At 36.2% G+C, this 24,638-nt stretch overlaps 3 protein-coding genes and 1 pseudogene across 3 annotated transcripts; all 4 read left to right on the top strand.

Annotated features, from left to right (window-relative positions):
- The first annotated feature begins 1,375 nt into the window (after positions 1-1,375).
- LOC134496590 (olfactory receptor 14L1-like) lies at positions 1,376-2,308 on the top strand. The gene has a single exon (XM_063302308.1). The coding sequence runs from the start codon at positions 1,376-1,378 to the stop codon at positions 2,306-2,308; it is 933 nt and encodes a 310-aa protein (XP_063158378.1).
- A 3,594-nt stretch (positions 2,309-5,902) lies between these two features.
- Positions 5,903-7,386, top strand: LOC134496589 (olfactory receptor 14A16-like; annotated as a pseudogene).
- An 8,505-nt stretch (positions 7,387-15,891) lies between these two features.
- LOC134496588 (olfactory receptor 14I1-like) lies at positions 15,892-16,812 on the top strand. The gene has a single exon (XM_063302306.1). The coding sequence runs from the start codon at positions 15,892-15,894 to the stop codon at positions 16,810-16,812; it is 921 nt and encodes a 306-aa protein (XP_063158376.1).
- A 6,443-nt stretch (positions 16,813-23,255) lies between these two features.
- On the top strand, positions 23,256-24,188 carry LOC134496587 (olfactory receptor 14A16-like). Its single transcript, XM_063302305.1, has one exon. It carries the CDS (start codon positions 23,256-23,258, stop codon positions 24,186-24,188), a length of 933 nt encoding a protein of 310 aa, XP_063158375.1.
- The last annotated feature ends 450 nt before the right edge of the window (positions 24,189-24,638 follow it).

Below are 24,638 nucleotides of genomic sequence, written 5' to 3'. Positions count from 1 at the left end.
ACTGACTTGTTAACAACCTTGAGGAAATTCACAAGAGAAATTAAATAAAAAGTCACTAATGAATGCAGGGGATATAACCTCACTCTCAGAGGCACAGAGAAAATGGAAAATTATAAAGAAATCTGCAAAAATAAAGTTGGTGAGCATGTCATCTTGAATGGGTTATTTCTCCTTTTAATCTTTTATTTTCTTCCCTTTGCTAGCAATTACACTTCCAGTTAAAACAAACAGATTATACTGTCAGGCATTATTCATTTAATCATTTTTGTGCGGAAAATGTTATTTCGGAAGAGATGAAAAGAGATAGCACTAAAACGTATTAATACATTAAGATGATCTACCACCAAACATAAAACAAAGGGATCTCCCCAAAGGTAATTCGTAGGTACTTAAGGAGAGATTGCTGCTTGATTTAGATCAAAATTTCACTAACTGGGGTAAATGTAATTCTGTGAAGTTAAAGGCTGAGGTTATTCTCTATCATTTAGGTTGATTTAGCATTTCCTCTTTTAAAATAATTACAGGAGATTTTCCTATTGCTTCTTAAATATGCACTCCGTTGCCATTTAAGTATGCAAAAAAAATATTTACGTTGGAGATTCTCTCCAAATGCAAATTCATTTAAACTGAGAATCATATTAGCTATCCAGTTTGATTTACTAGTGCAATTTGACTTGTTAAACAGAAGTTGTAATTCCAAATCCTTCTGCTCATATACACTTTAGATATCTGTAATGGATCAAAGTGAATTGTTCTGACTAGATTTGCATGGTTTAGTTTGATTGCTCTTTAGGCAATGCAATCAATAATTTGAATCATGTTAGAAATATCCATTTTAGTGCATCAAATACTAGTAATTTTATAAAGTTCAAATGAGCTCAGATTTTTGTATCATAAAGTAAGAATGAGAAGTGCTGAACATCAAGACATTTATTTGAGGACAAAGCAATATCTTTGCCCAAAGCTCCCACAGCCACCATCACTTATTCTACAGACTTTCTTCACTGCTTCAGCTTAAAGGCTGAGGTTTGGCTGAGATTTGTTCTAAAAGGCCTTCGTGTAATTCAAGTTTGTTCCTTTAATTCCTTCAAATATGGCATCATTTTTACTTTTAATATATCCTTAAAACTGGCTGTGCCAATATTCAATGTTCATTTGATAGTGGTTTCAAATCTCCAAGAGTCACCAAACTGAACTTCAAGCAAATAGAAGGATATAATGCTGTTCAGATTGTTTTACATAATTTTGGAGAACTGAGTTTTAACTTAATCTCTGCTAAAGGTTCATCTATCATTTTATAAATCCCTCTAAACTGAACTCAATAGGAAATATTTTAACAATTATCCTTTTTCTTCTAGCGGTGTCATTATTAACAATGCATAATGAAACATCTGACTTTCTTCTCTTGGAATTCTCAAAGACTTGGGAGCTACAGATTATGCATGCAGCTTTATTACTGATAATGTATTTAATGACAGTAACAGGGAACCTGCTCATCATCTCTGCTATTATTTTTGACCACCATCTTCACACCCCCATGTACTTCCTCCTGATGACCTTAGCAATGCAAGACATTGGTTCTGTTTCCATCATTCTCCCCAAAGCTGTTTTTAATTCTCTTATGAATATAAGGATTATTTCTCATTCTGGATGTGTTGCCCAAGTCCTCTTCTTCCTCTTTTTCACAGTATGTGATGTTTCCCTCCTTACAGTCATGGCTTATGATCGGTATATTGCCATTTGTAATCCATTACGATATGAAATGATAATGAACAGGAAGGCCTGCACCAAAATGGTTGGCAGTGCATGGACTGCCAGCTTTCTCAATGCTATATTACACACTACTGCAACATTCACTATTCCTTTCTGCTCTAATATTATCAATCAGTTCTACTGTGAAGTCCCATATTTACTCAAGATTGCCTGCCCTGGTTTATATGGAGTTGAAATCGGAATGGTAATGTTCAGTTCTACATTAGCATTTGGTTGTTTTGTCTTTGTTATTGTTACTTATGTGCAGATATGCTCTGCTGTATTGAGAATTCCTTCTGTTCAAGGAAGGAAGAAATCCTTTTCTACTTGTCTACCACACCTTGTTGTCTTCTCCCTATTTTTGTTTACTGCTTGCTTTGCTTACCTAAGGCCCATATCTGACAGCCCATCCCCTCCTGACTTCATAATTACAATTATGTATTCCATTATTCCATCCATGTTGAATCCATTAATCTATAGCATGAGAAACAAGAAAATCAAAGCTGCTTTTTCAAGATTTGTTGGTCTGAGATTATGTCATTTTAAAGAAGTATGAACTGTTCATTTACCTTAAAAAAAAAATAACCTGGAGAGAAAAAAATCAGACATAGGGTACAATCCTGTGTAACCACTTCCCACTTTCATGTATATTACCTTACTTTAGAAAGGTTGTTTGTACATTGATGTGATTGAGACCATCTCTGTTAAGATTTTTGTTCTGACCCAGACTCCAGGTGACACCAAGAAAAAATCTGCACAATTTTCCTGGCAACGTTTTCAAAAGTGGTTCACCAGTACCATTTTTTTAGGGCTATGTGAGAGCGTCTGGCCCACAATCAAACAGCTGGCTTCCCAAGATGACACCGGTCTATGACTGATGGACTCCCAGCTTCTAATCTAGATCCCACAACCACTCAACCAATCTGTTCTCTCTGTTAACGTAATTTTACTGAAAGGTCTGTCTTTTGCTGGATGTTTCAGCTTCAGTGATAATCTTCAGAACAACAACTCTGATAGTAACAGTTAACTAAAAGATATGGAAGTAGAACTGAGCGAGACTAAATTTTGGACTGAATGAAACTTTACATATTTCAAACAGAAATATGTAAACTGTATATATTAAGAGAAAGGCTTGGTGAAATGAATTTGAAAGTAATCTAAATTTAGGTTTTTTGGTTTTTTTAAAGCTGAATCCTGCAACTTATAAATACAGTTTCCACATGAGAAATATTTACAAAATTGTATGACTACTTTTGTGGTCTTCCTAATAAATCAGAAATGCTTGGCTGGACAAATAAGAAACTTAGTAAAAATTACCTGCTCACCATTACTTTTTATTAGTGCTTTAATATTTGACATATTAGTGTTATTTATTAATATCTGTATACTGCTTTGATCTCTAAGCAGTTTCCACATAATAGTTAAGATAGTAATTAAACCGATAATTGTTGCTCAATATGTGAGTTATTAGTAATAATATGTTGAATATGTTGAGAAATATGTTTCTGAATTGGAATTTTGCCCGGGTTGAAGTTTTAATCAAATAAACCTGTGGAGATTCATAAAAACTAACTGGAGTGGCTTAATTTGTCATGCAACTTATTTTGTTTTGTGTAATACAGCCTCATACCATGTTTCCTTACAAGTGTGATGCATGAATGATAATTTGTCTACCCTTATAGTATCATATTCCTTAGCCAACATGCTTGGAGTCTCTATCCTTCTATCACAGGTTTTGTTTTGTTTTGTTTTTTGCTGTTCAAATGTGTCTGAACCTTGGCAACTGCCTGGACTAGTTCTAGCAGTTTTCTTGGCAAGATTTCAGAAGTGGTTTACCATTTCCTCCTTCCTAGGGCTGAGAGAGTGACTTGCCCAAAGTCACACAGCTGAATTCCATGCCTAAGCCAGGACTAGAACTCACACTTTTCAGGGTTCTAGGCTGGCACCTTAACCACTGCACCAAACTCACTCCCTGACAATCCACATCACCTTGACTTTAGAATTGTGATAATGTATTCCATTACTCCATTTATGATGAATCCATTAATCTATACCATGAGAAACAATGACATTAAAGTTGCTCTTTCAAGACCTCTTGGGTTGAGGTCATTTCTTTTCTTTCTTTTCTTTTTATCTATCTTTTTCCAATTTCAACAGAAAAAAGAAAAGCAGGAATAATAGATACTGTAGCCATTCCTTGTGGAGCATAGCCATTTCAAATGTATTAAGCTATTAGGATAGACTACCAACCCCAGGGCCTGCTGGAAAAGCCCAGTTTCCATAGCTTTATGAAAGCCGAGAAAGGTCCAACTTTTCAAACAGGAGGGACACTGTTCCACAGTGCAGGCAGAACAACAAAGTAGGCATGCCTCCTAGATCCCACCGAATAACAAGGGTTTAGAGTTGGGTTTTGGAGTGTACCAACTTTTCTTACTCCTTGGGTAGAAATAACAGGAGAAAGGTAGTCCTAACAGTAACCAGGTCTAAAGGCATGTCAGGCATTATGTGTGGCAACCAACACCTTGAACTGTACCCAGAATCCAGGGATAACTAGTACAGGTCACGTGAACAGGCATATTACTTGGGAAAAGCAAGAAACCCCCCTAATTGCTGGTATGGCCACATTTTGGACCAATGGTAGCTTCCATGTGGACTTCAAGGATAGGCCTGCGTAAAATATATTGCAATAGTCTAAACATAAAGTGACTAGGATATGAATGGCTGTGAAAAGGGCTTCCTGATCCAAGAAAGGATTAATTGGCATATAAGCTAGATTTGTGCAAGGGTCTTCCTGGCCATAGCTGAGTAGGAGCTCAGAAGAATCACAAATTACAGTGCATGCTACTGGGAGACATACAGCCCTGTTGAGAACTAATCATGGTAAATCCTTGTGATCAGGAGGTCCTTGAAAGCAGGGCCACTCAGTCTTGCAAGAGTTGAGCCTCAGCCTGTTTCTTCCAATCCAAAAACTTACAGCCTCCAGTTACTGGGAGCTTGCTAACCCAAGGTTGAGATATAGGGCTGGGTTTAATTTATATAATCTATATACTAATCATACTTGAATCAGTTTCAACAGATTACTTCACCCAGCTGCCTCATAGAAATGCTAAATAGGAGTAGTAGTGTGCCAAGGTTCATATAGTAGGGACCTCAGACTTCTCTATTCTACCAATACAGACCTCTCTATCTTACCAACCCAGATTGTAACAGGCCCCACAAGAACTAGGACAACCATCACAATAAAGTACCCCTCACTCAAGAAGTATACTATGATTGTTGGATCAAATGCCTCTGGTGACCCTGCTGCACCCTATGTTATACATCCCCTATCCTGGTACTTGGAGCGGTCATTCACAAATGTGATCAGTGTCATCCCAGTTCTGTACATGGACCTAAAGCTCTAGACTCATCAGAAATATTGGAGGAGTTACAATCCTTCCCTCTCAGTCTTTTGCCAAATGTTATATAGTTTTATCAACAATGACTTATTGCACAGAGTAGTAAGGACTCTATTATGACCTCCATATTTGGAAGAGGCAATACATTTTTTATGATGATCAGCATAATTAAGAATACACAAATTGAGAATATTTTATCTTTATCTTTACCATCATGATTGGTTTATTGTTGTTATTGTTTCAATTATCGTCATCATCATCATAATTTTATAATTTTGTTGCTGTTGTTGTTCACCAGTCTGTCACAATTGTTGAAGGGATGCAGTAGCATAAATCCAAATAGAAAATCAAAAAGAATGGATTGAAAATGATGTTCCCATAAAATGTTTATTATAGCTGCAATTCTTTGGTAGTGGAACATATACTGTAAGTCAAAGACAGAACTCCCAATTCAGAGAGAAACCAGACACTGCATTACAGTCTTGCGTTTCTGCCAAGCTCCACTGGCTCCTTCAGGGATCAGTAAGTGCCAGGATAAGTAAATTCAATTAGACGGCATCAATGAGGATGAGGAACATTTATTTTATCTTTGAACTATGAGTGTTCAGATGATTTTCTAGTGCATGTGAAAAAAGTTCAAATATCTAAAATAGTTAAGATGAAAAAAACGTTTCTATTTTTCCTGTTTTCTTTTCTTCTTCTTTTTACCCTTCAGAGACTATACTATAATTTAAAACTGAGTAATGAAAGACATGTCCAACCAAACTTCTATGACAGAATTTCTGCTGTTGGAGTTCTCGGATGTCCGTGAAATGCAGATTTCACAATTTGTTGTATTTCTGTTTTTCTACTTAGCTGCCATTTCAGGAAACTTCATCATTATTTCTGCAGTCATTCTTGATCACTGACTCCACACCCCCATGTACTTTTTCCTCATGAACTTAGCCATTACTGATCTTGGATCTGTTTCTGTCACCATACCCAGATCCATGTCAAATTCCCTCAGGAACACCAGGTTGATTTCATACGTTGGTTGTGTCTTCCAAGTTTCTCTTTTCCTCCTCTTTTCATCTTCTGATTATGCTCTTCTCACAGTCATGGCTCATGACCGATACATTGCCCTCTGTAATCCCCTCAGATATGAGGTAATTATGAACAAAGCAGCCTGCATCCAGATGGCAGGAAGTGCATGGCTCAGTGGACTTCTTCATGCCATCTTGCACACGGGCACAACCTTTGCCATGACTCTGTTCCAATGTAGTTGACCAGTTTTTCTGTGAGCTTCCACAGCTGCTAAAAATTTCCTGCTCTAATTTATATCAAGTTGAACATGAATTTCTTATTTTAAGCTTTACCATAGCATTTGGCTGCTTTCTGTTTATAGTTGTGACTTATGTGCAGATCTTCATAACAGTGCTTTGAATGCCCTAATCCAAAGGAAAACAAAAGGCTTTTTCCACATGCATTCCACCCCCATGTACTTCTTCCTGATGAACTTATCAATGCAAGACATTGGTTCTGTTTCCATCATTCTCCCCTAAGCTGTTTTTAATTCTCTTATGAATATAAGGACTATTTCTTATTCTGGATGTATTGCTCAAGTCCTGCTGTTTTCCCTTTTCTTGGATTCTGATATTCCTCTCCAGACTGTCATGGCCTATGATCGGTATGTTGCCATTTGTAATCCTTTACAATATGAAGTGATAATGAACAGACCAAAATGGTTGGCAGTCTGTGGATTGCTTGTTTCCTCAATGCTTCCTTACACACTTTTGTCACTTTTATTACTCCTTTCTGCTCCTATATTATCAACCAGTTCTTCTGTGAAATCCCACATTTACTTAAGATTGCCTGTTCTGGTTCATATCTAACTGAGATGGGAGTTCTGATCATCAGTGCTATATTAGGGTTTGGTTGTTTTGCCTTTGTCATTGTCACTTATGTGCACGTCTTCTCTGCTGTACTGAGAATCCCTTCGGTCCAAGGAAGGAAAAAGCCCTTCGCTACGTCCCTACCACACCTCACTGTCTTCTCCCTATTCATGTTTACTGGTTGCTTTGCTTACCTAAAGCCCATATCTGATGGTCCATCACACCTTGACTTCATAATAACAATATTCTATTCCATTCTTCCACCTATGTTGAATCCATTCATCTACAGCATGAGAAACAAAGACATCAAAACTTCACTTTCAATAATTTTTGGTCAGAGTTCATTTCATTTTAAAGAAGTTTGAATTGTGTAGCAACCTATTTTTGCATTTGAACAGGGAACAGGAAAACAGACATATGATGCGTATCTTATTTAACCATCCCCCATTTGCAGGAACCATACTTTAGGTTAAAAAGTTTATTTTATTCATTGATGAGATTGATTTCCTCTCTGCTAAGACTGAGGGTGCTATGGTTCATTGAGCCAACACTGTCTCCTGGTGAGTATGGTACAAGTCCCCACAGTTTTCTTGGCAACATGTTCAGAGGTGCCTTGTTGATACCTTCTTTCATTACCCCAACTGACATGGGAAGTATCATGTAAGTCATGTAATTCTAGGTAAATTCATGCAGGTCTGTGTTAAGACCTTTGTATTCCCTGGGCACATATATATTTATTGGCACTGCATAGGGCCCCATAATATATAAGAGATTTATCTTCATTTTTTTTGCCAACTTTTAGTTTCAAAATGGAGTAAAATGAAGCATAATGAACCAAAAGTGATATTTATATAAATATAATTGGTGTCAAGATATTCAAATTTTGATTTTACTGTTATTTTTGAAATTTTTATTTAACTTAAAAGATGTTACAGGCTCTGTAGGAGCTTATATTTGGTCTACCGTCTACGTATAAATGGTCAAATGGTCATGTTAGTTTTTTGTATAACCCCAGATTCGCTAGATGCTGCTTCCCAGGTAGACCAGTTTTTTTCCCTGCTTACACTTTGGAAAGCCTATCTTCAGAAAATACAAAGTATATTTCCTTTCTTTTTTTTCAGGATATGTGAAAAGATGCTGAACAGGAATGGAAAATATAGACAGATAGTGTCAGTTAATGAATTTCAAAAACTAAACATTAGGGGTTGATAATTAGCCTGTAATTATATTATTATATACAGAGAATAGGGAAAAGTTTGGTTCTATTGACATTTTAGGACTTAACATATAGAATCATTTGATTCAATTCACATTAGGCATGAAGTATTTTATCTTGGAAATATAGCTTTGGTTTAAATCTGAAAGTTTTTCTCAATGATTTGCATGGGGAAACTGATAGATGCCACAGTTTATAATAAATTTCAGTGGAACTGGATTCAGTTTTCCTTCATTATACAAATGAAGAGTGTCAGATTTCTACACTGGGAGCCTTTAGAACTTTTTAAAGACAATACTCAGATTCCATGTCCTTGTGTGTATATTTGTATACACATACTGTACATGTACACATATGACAACTTTTGGAGAGGGTGGAAAGACAGCAGTCAATTAATGATTTTTTAATATATATAAAACTCTATTAGAGATGAAGGAAAAAAAGAATATTGTCATTTTCACAAATCTGGAAAAAAAATGGGGCAAAAAATATGGATGTATTTGAATATGTGATTCCCAATGCTTTGCATATTCCAAAAGACGAAATTCAGCCAGTAAAATGCTGCCTATTCAAGGTTGCTTCAAAGGTAAAAGGATTCACATGTATGTATGTATATACTGCATACAGACAAACACACCCCACACACACAACTGTAAATATTTTAATATTTATCAATTTATCATGATTTGTATTTTGGTTCCAGTGGGAATAATCAACCCGTTTTCAACCTGCCATTTTAGGGGCTTTAACTCTCCAAGTCTAGAGGTTTAAATATACCTCTTTCTTCATTGTCAGCCATAAAAATAGATTTTAATAACCATCTATTAACACTTTGCTTTTAAAAATAAGTTAATTAAGGCAACAATCAGTACTACTTCCTTATATATGTACCCTTTTCCCTGGTTAGATCTTCTTCTTAAGATCAAAGACACGTAGAGAAGATTATGTATTTCTCTTTTGAAGTCAGAAGACGGTGCAGGAAAATAGCATCTAAATAAGAAGGAAAGCAGACTACCCCAAAATGTCTTGAATACATGTTAAAATGCCTTTAATTAACTAAATAAGTAGAATAAGATAGAGAAAGATTAGAAAGGCAAAGAAATGTGTGTTTGTGTGTGTACATGTACTATATATATATATATATATATAATGTTTTAAACTTCAGTTTCAATAAAAGATTACCATATTTCATTGAAACTGTCCATCCGTAAACTGCATCTGTGGCCCACTCTCAAGTAACATCATGTCATCAGTTCATAAGGTAACTGGGATCATAAATGTATATTTCCTAGGTTGAAGTCATAGTTTCTTGATGGTAAGAAGAGTTCAGAGCATCTATTTCTTCTAGGCAGCTGTCAGTTTCCCTGTATTAAATACATAGTTCAAAATAATATGGATGTCTGTAAAGATTAAAGAAAAAATCTCAAATCAAGTAAGATATCCAAGTACTCCTTCCCAGAACAGAACAACTTTAGCACATTTCAAAACCATGTATGTTTTTTGTTGTTTATACATTCAGTTACTTCCAACTCTTCGTGACTTCATGGACCAGGCCACACGAGAGCTTCCTGTCAGTCGTCACCACCCCCAGCTCCCTCAAGGACGAGTCCATCACCTTTAGAATATCATCTATCCATCTTGCCCTTGGTCGGCCCCTCTTCCTTCTGTCCTCCACTTTCCCTAGCATCATCCTGTTCTCCAGGGTGTCCTGCCTTCTCATTATGTGGCCAAAGTATTTTAATGAAGCACTATTCCCACTGCATCACCAAGGAAGCATGTTTTACTGATTTTGATACTATATAAATGCAGTGGAATTCAATAAATCAGTAACTGTCTAAGATCTGTTGAAATTTTTGATACAGATCTAATAGGCTTCCTTCATATTTCTTCAGTTTGGGAGACAGTTCAATATTTGTGGGAAAACTAAACCTATGTTTCTTATTCTGCTGAAGTCAACTAGGCCTAACAAAAAATAACAATTTCATACAAATGTTCGGTTTGCAGCACAATTTCCTGACATTTTGTAATGTGAAGACAGACTCCGCAAAGCATTTCTTGAACCATAAGAGATAGACAGGTAGACAGACTGATAGTCAGATGAAGATATTCTATCACCTGCAAGCATAGTAGGATGCCATTATATTTTCATGCTCAGTCCTCCCATCGTGATTGCCATCTCTCCAAAAGATGGCTGGTAACAGCTCCTACCCATATTATATTTTTCAATCTTTGATTTTCAAGATAATACACACCAAACATGTTTGAAAGGGCTGAGAAGTCTTTTTAGGGATTACTTATATCACAAGAACTCAGAATACAGCTTCATATCACTATTAGTCCTCTCTCCCTCTCTGTCTCCTCCACCTCCCCACATTATAATAATAAAGACACATGCATGTCACCATCATCTCAGTATTAAAAGAAGAATCTAAAGCATATTATTTTCTAAGGACAACTGTACAATATGCTGCATGAATAGCAACAACATTTTCTGAATATTCAGTAAGAGTAATTATGCTAAAGTTGAACCTCATAGCCTATAAAACCTAAATAAATGATAGAAGGAGTTGATAACACACTATCCTTAATCTAAAAATAAAAGATTATACAATTGAGACAGCCTAGATTTTTATTATTTAAACACTGATAAAGTCAGATTTACTGCTCATCAATTTTTTTCATTATTGACCTTCAAATTCTGTTTCTCTCTCTTTCTCTCCTTCATTAAAATAATAAAGATACTTGGGCAATGATTTAAGGACTTTTTATTGCTACACTTTTTTTTTAATCCACTCCACAGTATTTTTTTATACTATCAATGGAGACAGTTTTTTTTTTTTTTTGATCTTTGGGGAAATGGCAAGAAAAAATAGATAAAGTATCTTGGAAATGCAGCACAGCATAATCTCTTACTGATGGCTATAGGACAGTAAGAAAAAAATAAAAGAATCTGCATGAATAAACATGGATAAAGATGGTGAGTCATTCACTGATTTTTATTTTGAATTATCCATCCATTAACTCTCCCTAGCTTCCTATAAACAGTCAGAAGTCTTTCCTTCCCTTTCTAATTACAATTCCAACAAAATACAGAATATAACATAAGTGTTAGCTGCCTATAGAGAAACCTCACTTCTTCACGTTAAAGACTGAGATTTGGCTGAGAGTGAAGGTATCTCATTATTTTCCTTTAATCACCACAAATATGCCCCCAGGTTCATTTTTAATATACTGTTAAAACCTAGGGCTATGTCAGTATTTTAAATGGACTCTTTGAATATATTTTTGTTCACTTTCTAAACAACATTATCATACTGACATAGTACTTAATTCAAACTGAGTTGTCAGATAGAATTGAATGCTCTTATTTGAAAGCATCTTTACAATGATAGAGATGAGAAGGTCATTCAAAGGATTAAAAAAACCACTATAATTCCAATACTGCAGTGCATTGTGGGCCATTTATCAAGAAAATGATGACTTAAAAATAATGAAACAAAAACAATTATCTCAATCTACATTTGCCAAAATATTTAAATGTGGCTAATCCTGACACAAATAAGATATCTCTATAACATTTAAAGAAAGGAGTTGAGCAGAGTTGGCAATTCTGAGTTGGGCTAACAAAACTCAAATACATAACTCTAGAGTTATTCCTTTAAAAATTCAAAGCCTGTTCTATGAATATAACAATTTGTGCATTATGTTACGTTGAATTCATTTCAACAAATAACAATAGCATATTATACCTGACTGAATTGTGCCAGTAAATGATGAAGAAACAGTTTGAAGAAAAAGACAAAGAGAGATGGAGGGAGGGAGGGAGGGTGGGTGAGCCATAATGGCGAAATGATTTTCTAAAAGAGAGAAACACATTGTGGCCGTAATAGCCCTGAAGACAGGATCTGGGCTACTGAAATCTCTCTGGAGCTCAAGAAAGATTGTCAGCTTACCCACATGTACTCTGAAACTGCTGTTCATTTTTTCAAGCAGAAGGCAGGAACGGTGTTTTTGCATTCGGCTTCAGATTAGCTCGGTGTTGCAGGATTCCATTGCGCTTACAGCCACTAATCTTGCCTATATGGACTCTGAGTTCGACTAGGCTCACATCTTAATCACTTAAAATTAATATTTTCCCCTTTGTCTTTCTTTAAAGATCAAGAAACTTCAGACTGGCAAATTTTGGTGAAATCACCGGGTAAGATTCCTTCAATCCTTTTTTTTTTTTTTTTAAGTTTAATTAAATTCAAAAGTTTTTTTTTTTTTTTTGGAATATACAGCAAAAGGATGATTCCTGTTGGTTTTATAAAGTTTTAAATGGATTAAGGGCTCAGATGGACTTGATTTAAGACTTTGAATTTGATTGAAAGGATCCCTTCCCAGGGGAAAATTGTTTTTGTTACACTCTGAAACCAGTTACACAACTCTGAAATTTGGAAACTAGAGGGCACCAGATGGCTTCCTTATGTTGCTATTTCTGAGAACCCTTACTGCATGTTGGCTGTTTAATAGAGAGAGATGAGTTCTAGAGGTGGGTTTGCAGAACTGGGGTGAGTCATCTAAGAGTCATCATATTGAACTTTAAGCAAACACAATTACAGAATGGTATTGTTCAGAATGTTTTAATAAATGTGGAGAGCCAAGTTTTAATATAACGTTTAGTAAATGCTTATCTGGTACTCTCCAAATCACTCCAAACAGTATTGAATAGGAAATTTTTTAACAATGCTTTTTCCTTTTTCTTCTTATTAAGAATGGATAATGATACATCTGAGTTTCTAAGTTGAGCCTCCGACCACATAAAACCTAAATAAATAATAGAAGGAGTTGATAACACAGTATCCTTAATCTAAAATTAAAAGCTTATAAAATAGAGACAGCTTAGATTTTCATTACCTAAAAACTAATAAAGTCAGATTTACTGCTAATCATGTTTTATTCATTATTCAGCCTGCACATTCTCTCTCCCTCTCTCCCTCTCTCCCTCTCTCTCTCTCTTCCCCTCATTATAATAATAAAGAAACTTGGGTAATGATTTAAGGACTTTTTGTTGCTATTTTTTTTAATCCATTCCACAGTAGCTTTTTTATACTATCAATGGAGACAGGGTTTATAAAAAAGATCTTTGGGGAAATGGCAAGAAAAAAATGATAAAATATCTTGGAAATGCAGCACAGCTTAATAACTTACTGAAGGTTACAGAAGGACAGTAAGAAAAATATAGAGAAATCGGCATGAATAAACTTGGATAAAGGTGGTGAGTCATTCAGATTTTGTATTTTGAATTATCCCTTCATTAACTCTCCCTTGCTTCCTATAAACAGTCATAAGTCTTCCCTTTCCTTTTCAACTACAATTCCAACAAAATATAGATTGTAAGCTTTAGCTGCCTATAGAGAAACTTTACTTCTTCAGGTTAAAGACAGATTTGACTCAGTATGAAGGTTTACTATGGCTTTCTGTAATTTAATTTCAAGTTATTTTCCTTTAATCACCATACATATGCCCTCAGTTTCACTTTTACTATATCTTTGAAAATTTGGGCTATGCCAGTATTTAAAATGGACTCTTTGAATATATTTTTGTTCACTTTCTAAACAAGGTGACCTTATTGATAGAGTTCTTAATTCAAATTAAGTTGTCAAATACAGTTTAATGACCGTATTTGAAAACATTCTTCACAATCCTCATTTCAGGTAGAACAAGCTAGAAATGTGAAAATCATTCAAAGGATAAAAAAAAAAAAAAGATATAATTCAAATTTTGCAGTTCATTGTGGGCCATTTATCAAGAAACTTTAAAATAATGGCTTTAAAAAATAATGAAAAAAAAACAATTATCTCCATCTATACTTGTTAAAATAATTATATGTGGCTAATCCTGACACAAATACAATATTTCTGTGACAAATAAAGGAGTTGAGAAGAGTTGGTAATTCTGAGTTGGGCTAACAAAACTCTAGAGTTATTCCTGTGAAAATTCAAAGCCTGTTCTATGAATATAACAATTTGTGCATTACGGTACATTGAATTCATTTCAACAAATAACGATAGCATATTATACCTGCCTGAATCGTGGCAGTTAAAGATGAAGAAACAGTTTGAAAAAAAGACAAAGAGAGATGGAAGGAGGGAAGGAGGGTGGGTGAGCCATAATGGCAAACTGATTTTCTAAAAGAGAGGGACACATTGTGGCCGTAATAGCGCCTGAATAAAGGAATTGGGCAACTGAAATCTCTCTGGAGAGATTGTCAGATTACCCACATGTACTCTGAATCTGCCGTTCATTTTGCAAACGGATGGCAGGAACTGTGTTTTTAATTCGGCTTCTGATTAGTTTAGTGTTGCTGGATTCCATTGTGCTTACAGTGACTAATCTTGCCTATATGGACTCTGAATTGGACTGGGCTCAACTCTTAATCACTTAAACTTAATAATTTCTCCTTTGTTTTTCTTTAAAGATCAAGAACCTTCAGACTGGCAAATTTTGGTGAAATCAACGAGTAAGATTCCTTCAATCCTTTTTTTTTTTATTCAAAAAAATCAAAAGTTTTTATTTTTTTGGAATATACAGCAAAAGGACAATTATTGTTGGTTTTAGAAAGTTTTAAATGGATTAAGGGCTCAGATGGACCTGATTTAAGACTTTGAATTTGATTGAAAGGATCCCTTCCCATGGGGAAATTCTTTTTGTTACACTCTGAAACCAGTTACATGACTTTGAAGATTGGACACCAGATGGCTGCCTTAAAAGAAACATTTGATCTATTTAACTAGATGTCTACTATCTATTTAATAGTAGAATCAGACGGTGCTATTGAACAAGCCCCACTCAATAAAACTGAAACTGACTTATAGGTGGAATTAAAAATTGTAGTTTATTAGAAAGAGATGGAAATGATGGGCTTCCAAATGAAACATGATGACTTAAAAAATGAAAAGAAGAAGAGATTAAAACAACAGATCAGATGAGTGATCTGGATTACTTCCTTAAACTGGATTTACAAGAGTGATTTGCTGGAGTTTCCATGATGGAAGTACAAAGGGGGCTTGACAAAATTGATGACAAGAACTTTGAGAGAAGAGACAAAATGTTTGCAAGAAAGCAGATGCTACAATTTTCTTTGATGAATTTAAAGACAGTTTGCAGAAAAAAGAAAGAATGCAGCATTGGTTTATTTGATCAGGGTCAAAATAATGTTAAAATAAGGTTGTGTTTTGGGAGGGATATTTAACAACTCCTTGATTTGGACTGGATGTTGATGTTTATTTCTGGTAATATTTAATTCTTTTTAACGTGGGGATGAACTTTGATTATTTGAAGAAAGGAAATAGGGGGATTCATTTAAATGGACAGGAGGGATTCAGATTGGGTGCAACAGATATAATTTGTAACATTTATGTTGTTATTTCTGATAACCCGTACTGGACTTTGACTGCCCAATAGAGAGAGATGAGGTTCCAGAGCTGGGTTTGCAGAAAGTGGGGTGAGTCATCTAAGAGTTCAGAACATTTTAATAAATGTGGAGAACCAATTTTCATATAATGTTCACTAAATGCTTATCCAGTACTCTCCAATTCACTCCAAACAGTATTGAACAGAAAAAATATTAACACTTCCTTTTCTTTTTTCTTCTAGGGTGCAATTATTAAGAATGGATAATGACACATCTGAGTTTCTTCTCTGGGAATTCTCAAAGATTAGGGAGATACAGGTTATGCACATGGCTTTACTACTGACACTGTTTTTAGTGACGGTAACAGGGAACCTTGTCATCATCTCTGCTGTTGTTTCTCACCACCACCTTCACACCCCCATGTACTTCTTCCTGATGAATTTAGCCATGCAAGACATTGGTTCAGTTTCAGTCTTTATTCCCAAAGCTATTTTTAATTCACTTATGAATATAAGGACTATTTCTCATTCTGGATGTGTTGCCCAAGTCCTCTTCTTCCTCTTCTTCACAGGCTGTGATATTTCCCTCCTTACAGTCATGGCCTATGATCGGTATGTTGCCATTTGTAATCCTCTACAGTATGAAATGATAATGAACAGGAAGGCTTGCATGAAAATGGTGGGTAGTGTATGGACATCCAGCCTTCTCAATGCTTCATTACACACTATTGTCACTTTTATTACTCCTTTCTGCTCTAATATTATCAACCAATTCTTCTGTGAAATCCCATTTCTACTTCAGATGGCCTGTTCTGATTTATATGTAACTAAAATTGGAGTTCTAATCTTCAGTGTTACACTGGGAATTGGTTGTTTTGCCTTTGTCATTGTCACTTACGTGCACGTCTTCTCTGCTGTACTGAGAATTCCTTCGGTCCAAGGAAGGGAAAAGGCCTTCTCTACTTGCCTGCCACACCTCATTGTCTTCTCCATATTCATGTTTACTGGTTGCTTTGGTTACCTAAAGCCTGTAGCTGACAATCCATCATACTTTGACTTCATTATAACAATATTGTATTCCATTATACCACCTGTATTGAATCCATTCATCTACAGCATGAGAAACAAAGATATCAAAACTTCTCTTTCTAGAATTTTTGGTCAGAAGTTTTGCTTTTGAAGGAGAATAAGCTGTGTGTCCTCCTATTTCTGAATTTCAACAGGAAAGTAAAAAAGCAGACATAGAGTATAAATACTTATGTAATCATATCGAAGTTTCCAGTACATTAATTTGGAAATTTCATTTTATTCCTTTATGAGATTCGGCTCATCTGTGTCAAGATGGAGGTTATTATGGTGTATTGAGCCAGCTCTGATTCTCGAAGACTATAGGGACATGTCTGTGCAATTTTCTTGCCAACATTTTAGAAATGGCTAAGAGAAAAAGTTTGCTGCAAAGATACCCAGCAGGGTAGGGCAAGGCCAAGACTCTTTTTCTCAAATTCCTTTGATTTAACCACTAGACCACACTGATTCTCTCCGTTAGAATACCTTGAATGAATTTATATATTTTGCCTGATGTTTCAGCTTCAGAGATAATTATTACAACAGAAGCTCTGTGAAAAAGAGCTAGCTAACAGATATGTCATTAGAATTAATGGATATGGACTACTGAATTGAATGGAACTTTTGAATTTCCAGTAGAGATGTAATATAGAAAATCTGTAAACAATGTATTTATTATGAGAAAGCATTGATTAAATGTATTTGACAGTACATAATACTCTTTATTTGCCTTAGGGGAAAATATATGATAAATTTTATTTGAGAATTCCATAGGAGAGATGTTTAAAAAAGGTTCTGAATATTGATGCTGAGTTCCTAATAAATCTTAAACATATGGCTGGACAAATGAGAAACTAATTAAACATGAACTGTTCACCATCCCTCGTTATTGAGGTGTTAATTCGTAAGTTTATGAATCAACATAATTACGACTTTTTGAAGCATCAAATAAACCTGTCCAACCCACCCATTATGAGAAAAGTTTGTCTTCTTCTATTAAATCAGTCTCTTAAAAAAAAGAAGAAAAAAATCAAATTTGGCTTGAAGAGGATTTAAGTAGTTTACTTATCTGCAGTATTTACCTTGGCATATTTCTGGCTTGTTCAAGAAAATACAGTTAGGGAATATATGGAGTTCTTCAATGACATCTCAACTTCTTCGAAGTCTTTAATAGGAATGACACATTAAACCCCTCCAGTTGATCTTCTGCTATTCTCCATTAGATTTGTAATCATGTTTGGTGATTGCTCATCCATTTCATATTCTGAGTAAATTTTGTACAGGTACTAAAATGAGAATTTGGAAACAACCTGTAACTAAGATTTCAAGTGTTAGTGTTAGCAGTAACGGAAGGATGACATTTTAATTCAGAGAAACAACAAGTGTGGTAAAGACTAGGGTAAAGGGGTCATACAGACCTTTGTAGACAACTTGCTGGGGTGGTTTAATCTATCATTCAACTTATTTTGTGATGTGTGAATATAGTATCAGGCCATCTTTCCCTGCACTTGAGATGCATGAATGGTAGTTTGTCTTCCCAGTAATATTAGTGCATCATATTTCTAAGTAAACATGATCTCAGGCCTCATTAAAACATCACCAAATGGGTCATTTTTGAAAGATTTTTAAAGGGAAATAGAGAAAACCTGGTACAATAATATGTAACAAGTCCCTTGCCTTTGTCCTCCAAATGTAATTCTTTTGAGATGAAGCCAAGGTCAGGATCTAATCCATACGGCTTTATTAAAAGCATAACAATAAAATCAGGTTGGTTAGAGGAACTTATTCCTTCTACCTGCCTGCTTCTCTCTCCCACTCTCACTCTTTCTGTCTCTCTCATTTTATTTATTTAAAAAAGAAATAAATAAATATAGAGAAATCCATATACAAAAAGAGAATTTCAAAAAGGCAATTATATACATACATCCAACAAATTAATTACTTATTAAGAGGCAAAATAAAAATGAACAGAAATAATGAAGAAGCAAACAACCCCCAAGAATTAACATACCATATTGATGTAAATCACATAAATATGCCACATATTCATTTAATGATATAACAAATTACTCATATTTTAAACACACTTTTGTTAAAACTATTATGAAATCTATGCAAAAGCGAACTATATTCTGTCATTTTTTTATTAATTAAATAAATCATTTTTCAAAATTGATAGGTAACAGATTTCTTTTTGTAATATATGTTGAGGGAATATGGAAAAGAAGTATGGCTTTAAAACTGTAGGAAGAATCTTCAATAACCAGCACTATGCTGAGGTCACTACCCTGGTAGCCAAAACTGCAGATGATCTGCAACCTCTAATAATGCAGGTCAATGAGTATAGTAAAACAGAAAAGAAAAGAAAAGATGATGTTTAAATATAAATAGTACCAAATCAATGGCAACATGCACAGCAACCAGGTTTAGCAGTGACGGTGAAAATGCTGAAGTGGTAAATAGTTGATCCGAAAAAGGAAAAGCTATCAACAGTGCAGGATTCATCAATCAAGAAATATACCATAAACTAGTACTTGGTAAAGTAGCAATGAAAGGCTTGAAAAACTTATTCAGATGCTGTGATGTGTCTACACCTGCAAAGATCAGAAATGTGCAGGCAATGGTTTTCCCTGTGAACTTCATGTAACAAGTATGGACTTGGAAGAGCACGATAGAAGGAGTACTGACATTTTTCTTTCCACTTTAATGTTGGAGAAGAAATCTGAGAATACCATGGATAGCCAAGAAAACAGTGATGTTTCAGCTGGCTTCTGACTCAGAAAATGAACCTCTTTCTGAAATCAGAAGGGGGAATAGAAACTTAACAGGCAGAATCTTGGAAAGCAAAACCCAGAAGTGACACAGCAGCATGGGAGCAGTTACAGACGCTGATTGGCCAGGCTTTGGAGGAGGATTTGAATCCTCCAATCAGTGCACCGGAAAAATGTACAGAAAAGTATGTGAATCAGAAAGCAGGCCAATTGGCTGCTGGAGAGAAAAGGCACAGAAGGGATCAGCATAAAAGGCAGATGTGCGAAGAGCAAGCTGCCGGAGACAACCAATCCTTTCAGCTCACAGCCTCAGCAGAAGAGTCCTTACCCATGCTGGAAACCTCCTCTGTAGCTGGAGGGGAATCAGTGCCTGCTTTTCCAATCATGGAGGACCTGAATCCTGCTCACGCTGTCACAGAAGATACTTTCCCAGCCAATTCTAGTAACTTGAGCCTCATGTCCAGTTGCTGCCACACATTCTATTTGTGTTCCTGGCCTTGCTCCAAGCTCTGAGCCTAGTTCAGGACTTCCAGTCCAGTTTCATTGTACTCCTAGCTCACAGACCTGCCCAGAATCTCCAGTCCATGTTCATCATGCTTCTAGCTTCCAGCCTTGCCCAGGAACTCCAGTCCAGTCTAGTCATGCTTTAAGTGCCATGTCTTGTCCAGGAACTTCAGGCTCATCTTGTTGTGCTCCAGGTCATCAGCCTTGGCCAGGATCAGCTGTCCAGTCCAGTTGTCTTCCCAGCTCTCAATCTAGTCCAGAGTCTAGAGCCCAGTCATTCACCAAGTTCCCAGCCTAGTACCAGGTCTCCAGTCCAGCCGAGTATTGTATTGCGTTCTCAGGCTTGCCATGAGTCTACAGCCCAGTACAGTGTTGCTTCCGGTGTCCAGTCTAGCCTGGAATATCCAGTTCAGTTCAGCCTTGCCTCCAGTGCCAAGCCTAGCACAGCTTGCTCTTGCCTAGCCTCCAAGTGTCAGCTCAGTTCGAGCGGTGTTTCAGACCACAGACACTCATCCCAAGTTCCGGCCTTGCCACGTGTCCTAGATTCACCTAGCTCTACACTTCCAGTCAGTGAATCCTGCCTAGCAGTCCTGCCACAGCCTTTGCCTGCAACCTTGCTGATTCTCCCGCTGTTGCCCAGATGGGCTTAATCAGAATCAGCCCACTTCATTAATCATGTGGACTTATTATTCTAAATAGTTGCATTAATAAAGAGTGGTTTTTGATTATAGCCCTGCCTGGCCACCTCATAGTCTGGAGAAAAACAAACATTGCATCACTGAAAAAAATCAGCTGAGAGTTCTTAGTTTAGGCACAAGTGACTGGGCTCAGATTATCATATTTTGGACACATTATGCAAAGACGTGGCTTTCTGGAGAATTCTATAGTGCTGGAGAAAGTGGAAGGAAGCAGAAGAAGAGAATGACCAGCAACAGGAAGGATGTACTCAATTAGCTCTGACACCTGAAGGAGCAGGTTAGGGATCGATCACCCTAGAAAACATCTATCTGCATTTTTACTAAGAGCGAATATGAACGGACTTGATGAAACATAATCAATCACACAACCTCCAAACATGATTGGAGAACTAGGTATATGTTTCTTCTTCCTTTGAATCTATAAACCACACTCTGAAATCAATTATTACACAAGAATGGTGGAACAGCAACACAATTTCCTGGTATTTTCTTGTAGGGAGCACCAACACTGCAAACCTCTTGCAAAAGATGGAAAATATATATGTATATGTATATGTGTGTGTGTGTATGTGTCAAATCACTAATAAACAAAGCATACTTCAATTGAATTTGCATGATTAATTTTTCCATTCTGACTCCCACCTTTCAAAGACGGCTTCTATTCAGTAAAAAAAAAAGTTTGCTAACCCCAGATTTTCAGGATAATACAAGGAATTTGTTTGAAGAGGACTGAGAAATATTCTTAGGGATTACATTTACAGCAATGAACTCAGAAAACCTTATGTCCTCATCCTCTGTCATTAGTTGAGGAAGAATTCATAGCACCTTATTTCTAAAGACAACTGTACAATATCCTGCACGAATAGCAACAAAATTCCTCTGAGTTGAGGCATTTTAGATTTCCATAACATGAAAACTGACAGGGTCATATTTAGTGTTCATCTGTTTTCATAAACCTTTTCCATTATCCTGCCTGCAAATTACTTCCTCCCACTCCCAGCCCAATTAGAATAATCTAGGACTTTAGAAACTCTAATAACTGAAGGAGTTTAAAATAAACAAACAACTTCACTCCACAGTGATTTTTTTATACTTCCAATGGAGACATTTTTCTTTTTTTAAATCTCTGGGGAAATAGCTTGTGTACTTGGATGAAATATCAGTGCTGGCTGCAGAACTTAAAAGCTCGCTGATGACTGCAGGAAAATGGATGAAGATGGGTAAAGATGGTGAGTGATTCATTTACTTTATTTTGAATTTTCCCATTACTGCTCCCTTTTTCCCATTAAATGTTTGCAACAGTCTTTTATTCTCTTTCCCTTGCAATTACAAACCCAACACAGATTATCCTATCAGATTATGCACACTATAATATAAGTGGCAGGTGCTTATAGAAGAATTATTCTTCAAGCGGTTTTATTTAAGAGGAGAGGTGAATGTAAACAGCATTAGACTCAATACGTCTTATGTTGACCAAGCAACCAACAAGACCTTTCACTATCGTTTCCCCTCCACAGGCCCCCACCCCATTTCTGTACAAATTGTCTTTACTTGCTCAGCCGAAGCTTTCCCTCTCTTGACTGAGAGAAATCCACTGAGGTTAAAGTCTAAGGATCAGCTACGTTTTTGAGGGTTACCTTATCTTCATTAATCTATGTTCAGGTTATTTCTTTTTATGTCCGCATTTTCATTTTTAATATGTCCTTAAAACCTTATTGTAAATATTCACTGTGGACTTTTTCTTCAAAGGCATTTTCATTCCCTTTCTAAGCCAAAGTCACTATCTAGATTGACTTGAGTCATTTATTCAATTTAAAGGATTAATAAGCTTTGACTTTTCCAAAGTGGCTCTAGTATCTCCATCACTTCAAACTGAAGGGACTTGATTGAATTTGGATGCTTTCATCTGAATCAATTTCTCTCTCATCAACTCAACAATTAAACCAAAACATTTGAATCTGGTCAGACTTTATGAGTACCAAAGAAATACCTTAAATTCTAAAATGAATTCTCAAATATCTCCAAGTCCAAGATACAAAATAATGCCTTAAGGCCTAAAACGTACCACACTGAAATTAAAATAAGTAACGTAATTGACAGATCAAGATGCAGTGTGGTTACTCCGAATGTTGGATGATCAAGATTTAATGTAATGGTCAGTGAAGGTCGATCAGTTATTGTTCAAAACACCCAAACCGTCCTTAATAGGAAATTGATTAACTGTTCCTTATTCCTTTAGGTTTCCCTTGTCATTAAGTCCAGTCGTGTTTGATTATAGGGGTGGTGCTCATCTCCGTTTCAAAGCCAAAGAGCCGGCTTTTGTCCGTAGACACTTCCGTGGTCATGTGGCCGGCATGACTACATGGAACGCCGTTACCTGCCCGCTGAAGTGGTACCTATTAATCTACTCACATTTGCATGTTTTCAAACTGCTAGGTTGGCAGGAGCTGGGACTAGCAACGGGAGATCACCCTGTCAAGCGGATTTGAATCGCCGACCTACCGATTGGCAAGCTCAGCAGCTCAGCGGTTTAACCCTCAGCACCACCACGTCCCCTCTTTCCTTTAAGCATGGCACAATTAAGAATGGATAATGACACAATTGTGTTTCTTCTCTTGGATTTCTCAAAACTTGGGGAGGTACAAATCATTTACTTATCTTTTTTCCTGATACTTTATTTAATGACAGTAACTGGGAACCTCCTCATCATCACTGCTGTTGTCTTTGACCACCACCTTCACACTCCCATGTACTTCTTCATGATGAATTTAGCCATGCAGGACATTGGTTCAGTTTCAGTCATTATCCCTAAAGTTGTTTTAAATTTTATTACCAATAGTAGGTATATTTCCTATTCTGGATGTGTTGCTCAGGTTTTATTCTTTTTCTTCTTCCTGACCTGTGATGTTTCCCTCCTTACTGTCATGGCATATGATCGATATATTGCCATTTGTTATCCATTACAATATGAAATGATAATGAACAGGAAGGCCTGCACCAAAATGGTTGGCAGTTGCTGGACTGCCAGCGTTCTCAATGCTATATTTCACACTACTGCAACATTCACTATTCCTTTCTGCTCTAATATTATCAATCAGTTCTACTGTGAAGTTCCATATTTACTTAAGATTGCCTGCTCTGGTTTATATGGAGCTGAAATTGGAATGGTAATGTTCAGTTCTACATTAGCAATTGGTTGTTTTGTCTTTGTTATTGTTACTTATGTGCACGTCTTCTCTGCTGTATTGAGAATTCCTTCTGTTCACGGAAGGAAAAAGGCCTTTTCCACTTGTCTACCACACCTTATTGTCTTCTCCCTATTTTTGTTTACTGCTTGCTTTGCTTACCTAAGGTCCATATCTGACAGTCCATCACATCCTGACTTCATAATTACAATTATGTATTCCATTATTCCATCCATGTTTAATCCATTAATCTATAGCATGAGAAACAAGAAGATCAAAGCTGCTCTTTCAAGATTTGTTGGTCTGAGATTATTTCATTTTAAAGAAGTGTGAAATGTTCATTTACCTTAAAAAAAAAAAAAAATCAACCAGAAAGAGCAAAACCATACATAGAGTACAAAACTTCTGTAACCACTTCCCATTTTCATGCATATTCCCTTACTTTAGAACGGTTGTTTGTTCATTTATGTGATTTAGACCATCTCTATTAAGATTTTTGTTGTGACCCAGACTCCAGGTGAGACCAAGAACAAATCTGCACAATTTCTGTAGCAACATTTTCAAAAGTAGTTCGCCAGTACCTTTTCTCTAGGGCTATGTGAAAGCATCTGGCCCAAAATCAACCAAGTGGCTTTCTGGCATAAGGGAGGTCTATGACTCACGGACTCCCAGCTTCTAATCTAGAGCCTTAACCAGTAGACCAATCTGTTCTCTCCGTTAAGATACTTTTACTAAAATGTCTGTCTTTTTGCTTGATGTTTAAGCCTCAGAGATAATCTTCAG

This window comes from Candoia aspera, chromosome 4 (assembly GCF_035149785.1).
Source record: "Candoia aspera isolate rCanAsp1 chromosome 4, rCanAsp1.hap2, whole genome shotgun sequence".
Classification (NCBI taxonomy): Eukaryota; Metazoa; Chordata; class Lepidosauria; order Squamata; family Boidae; genus Candoia; species Candoia aspera.
This window is presented reverse-complemented; position numbering and strand designations above follow the sequence as displayed.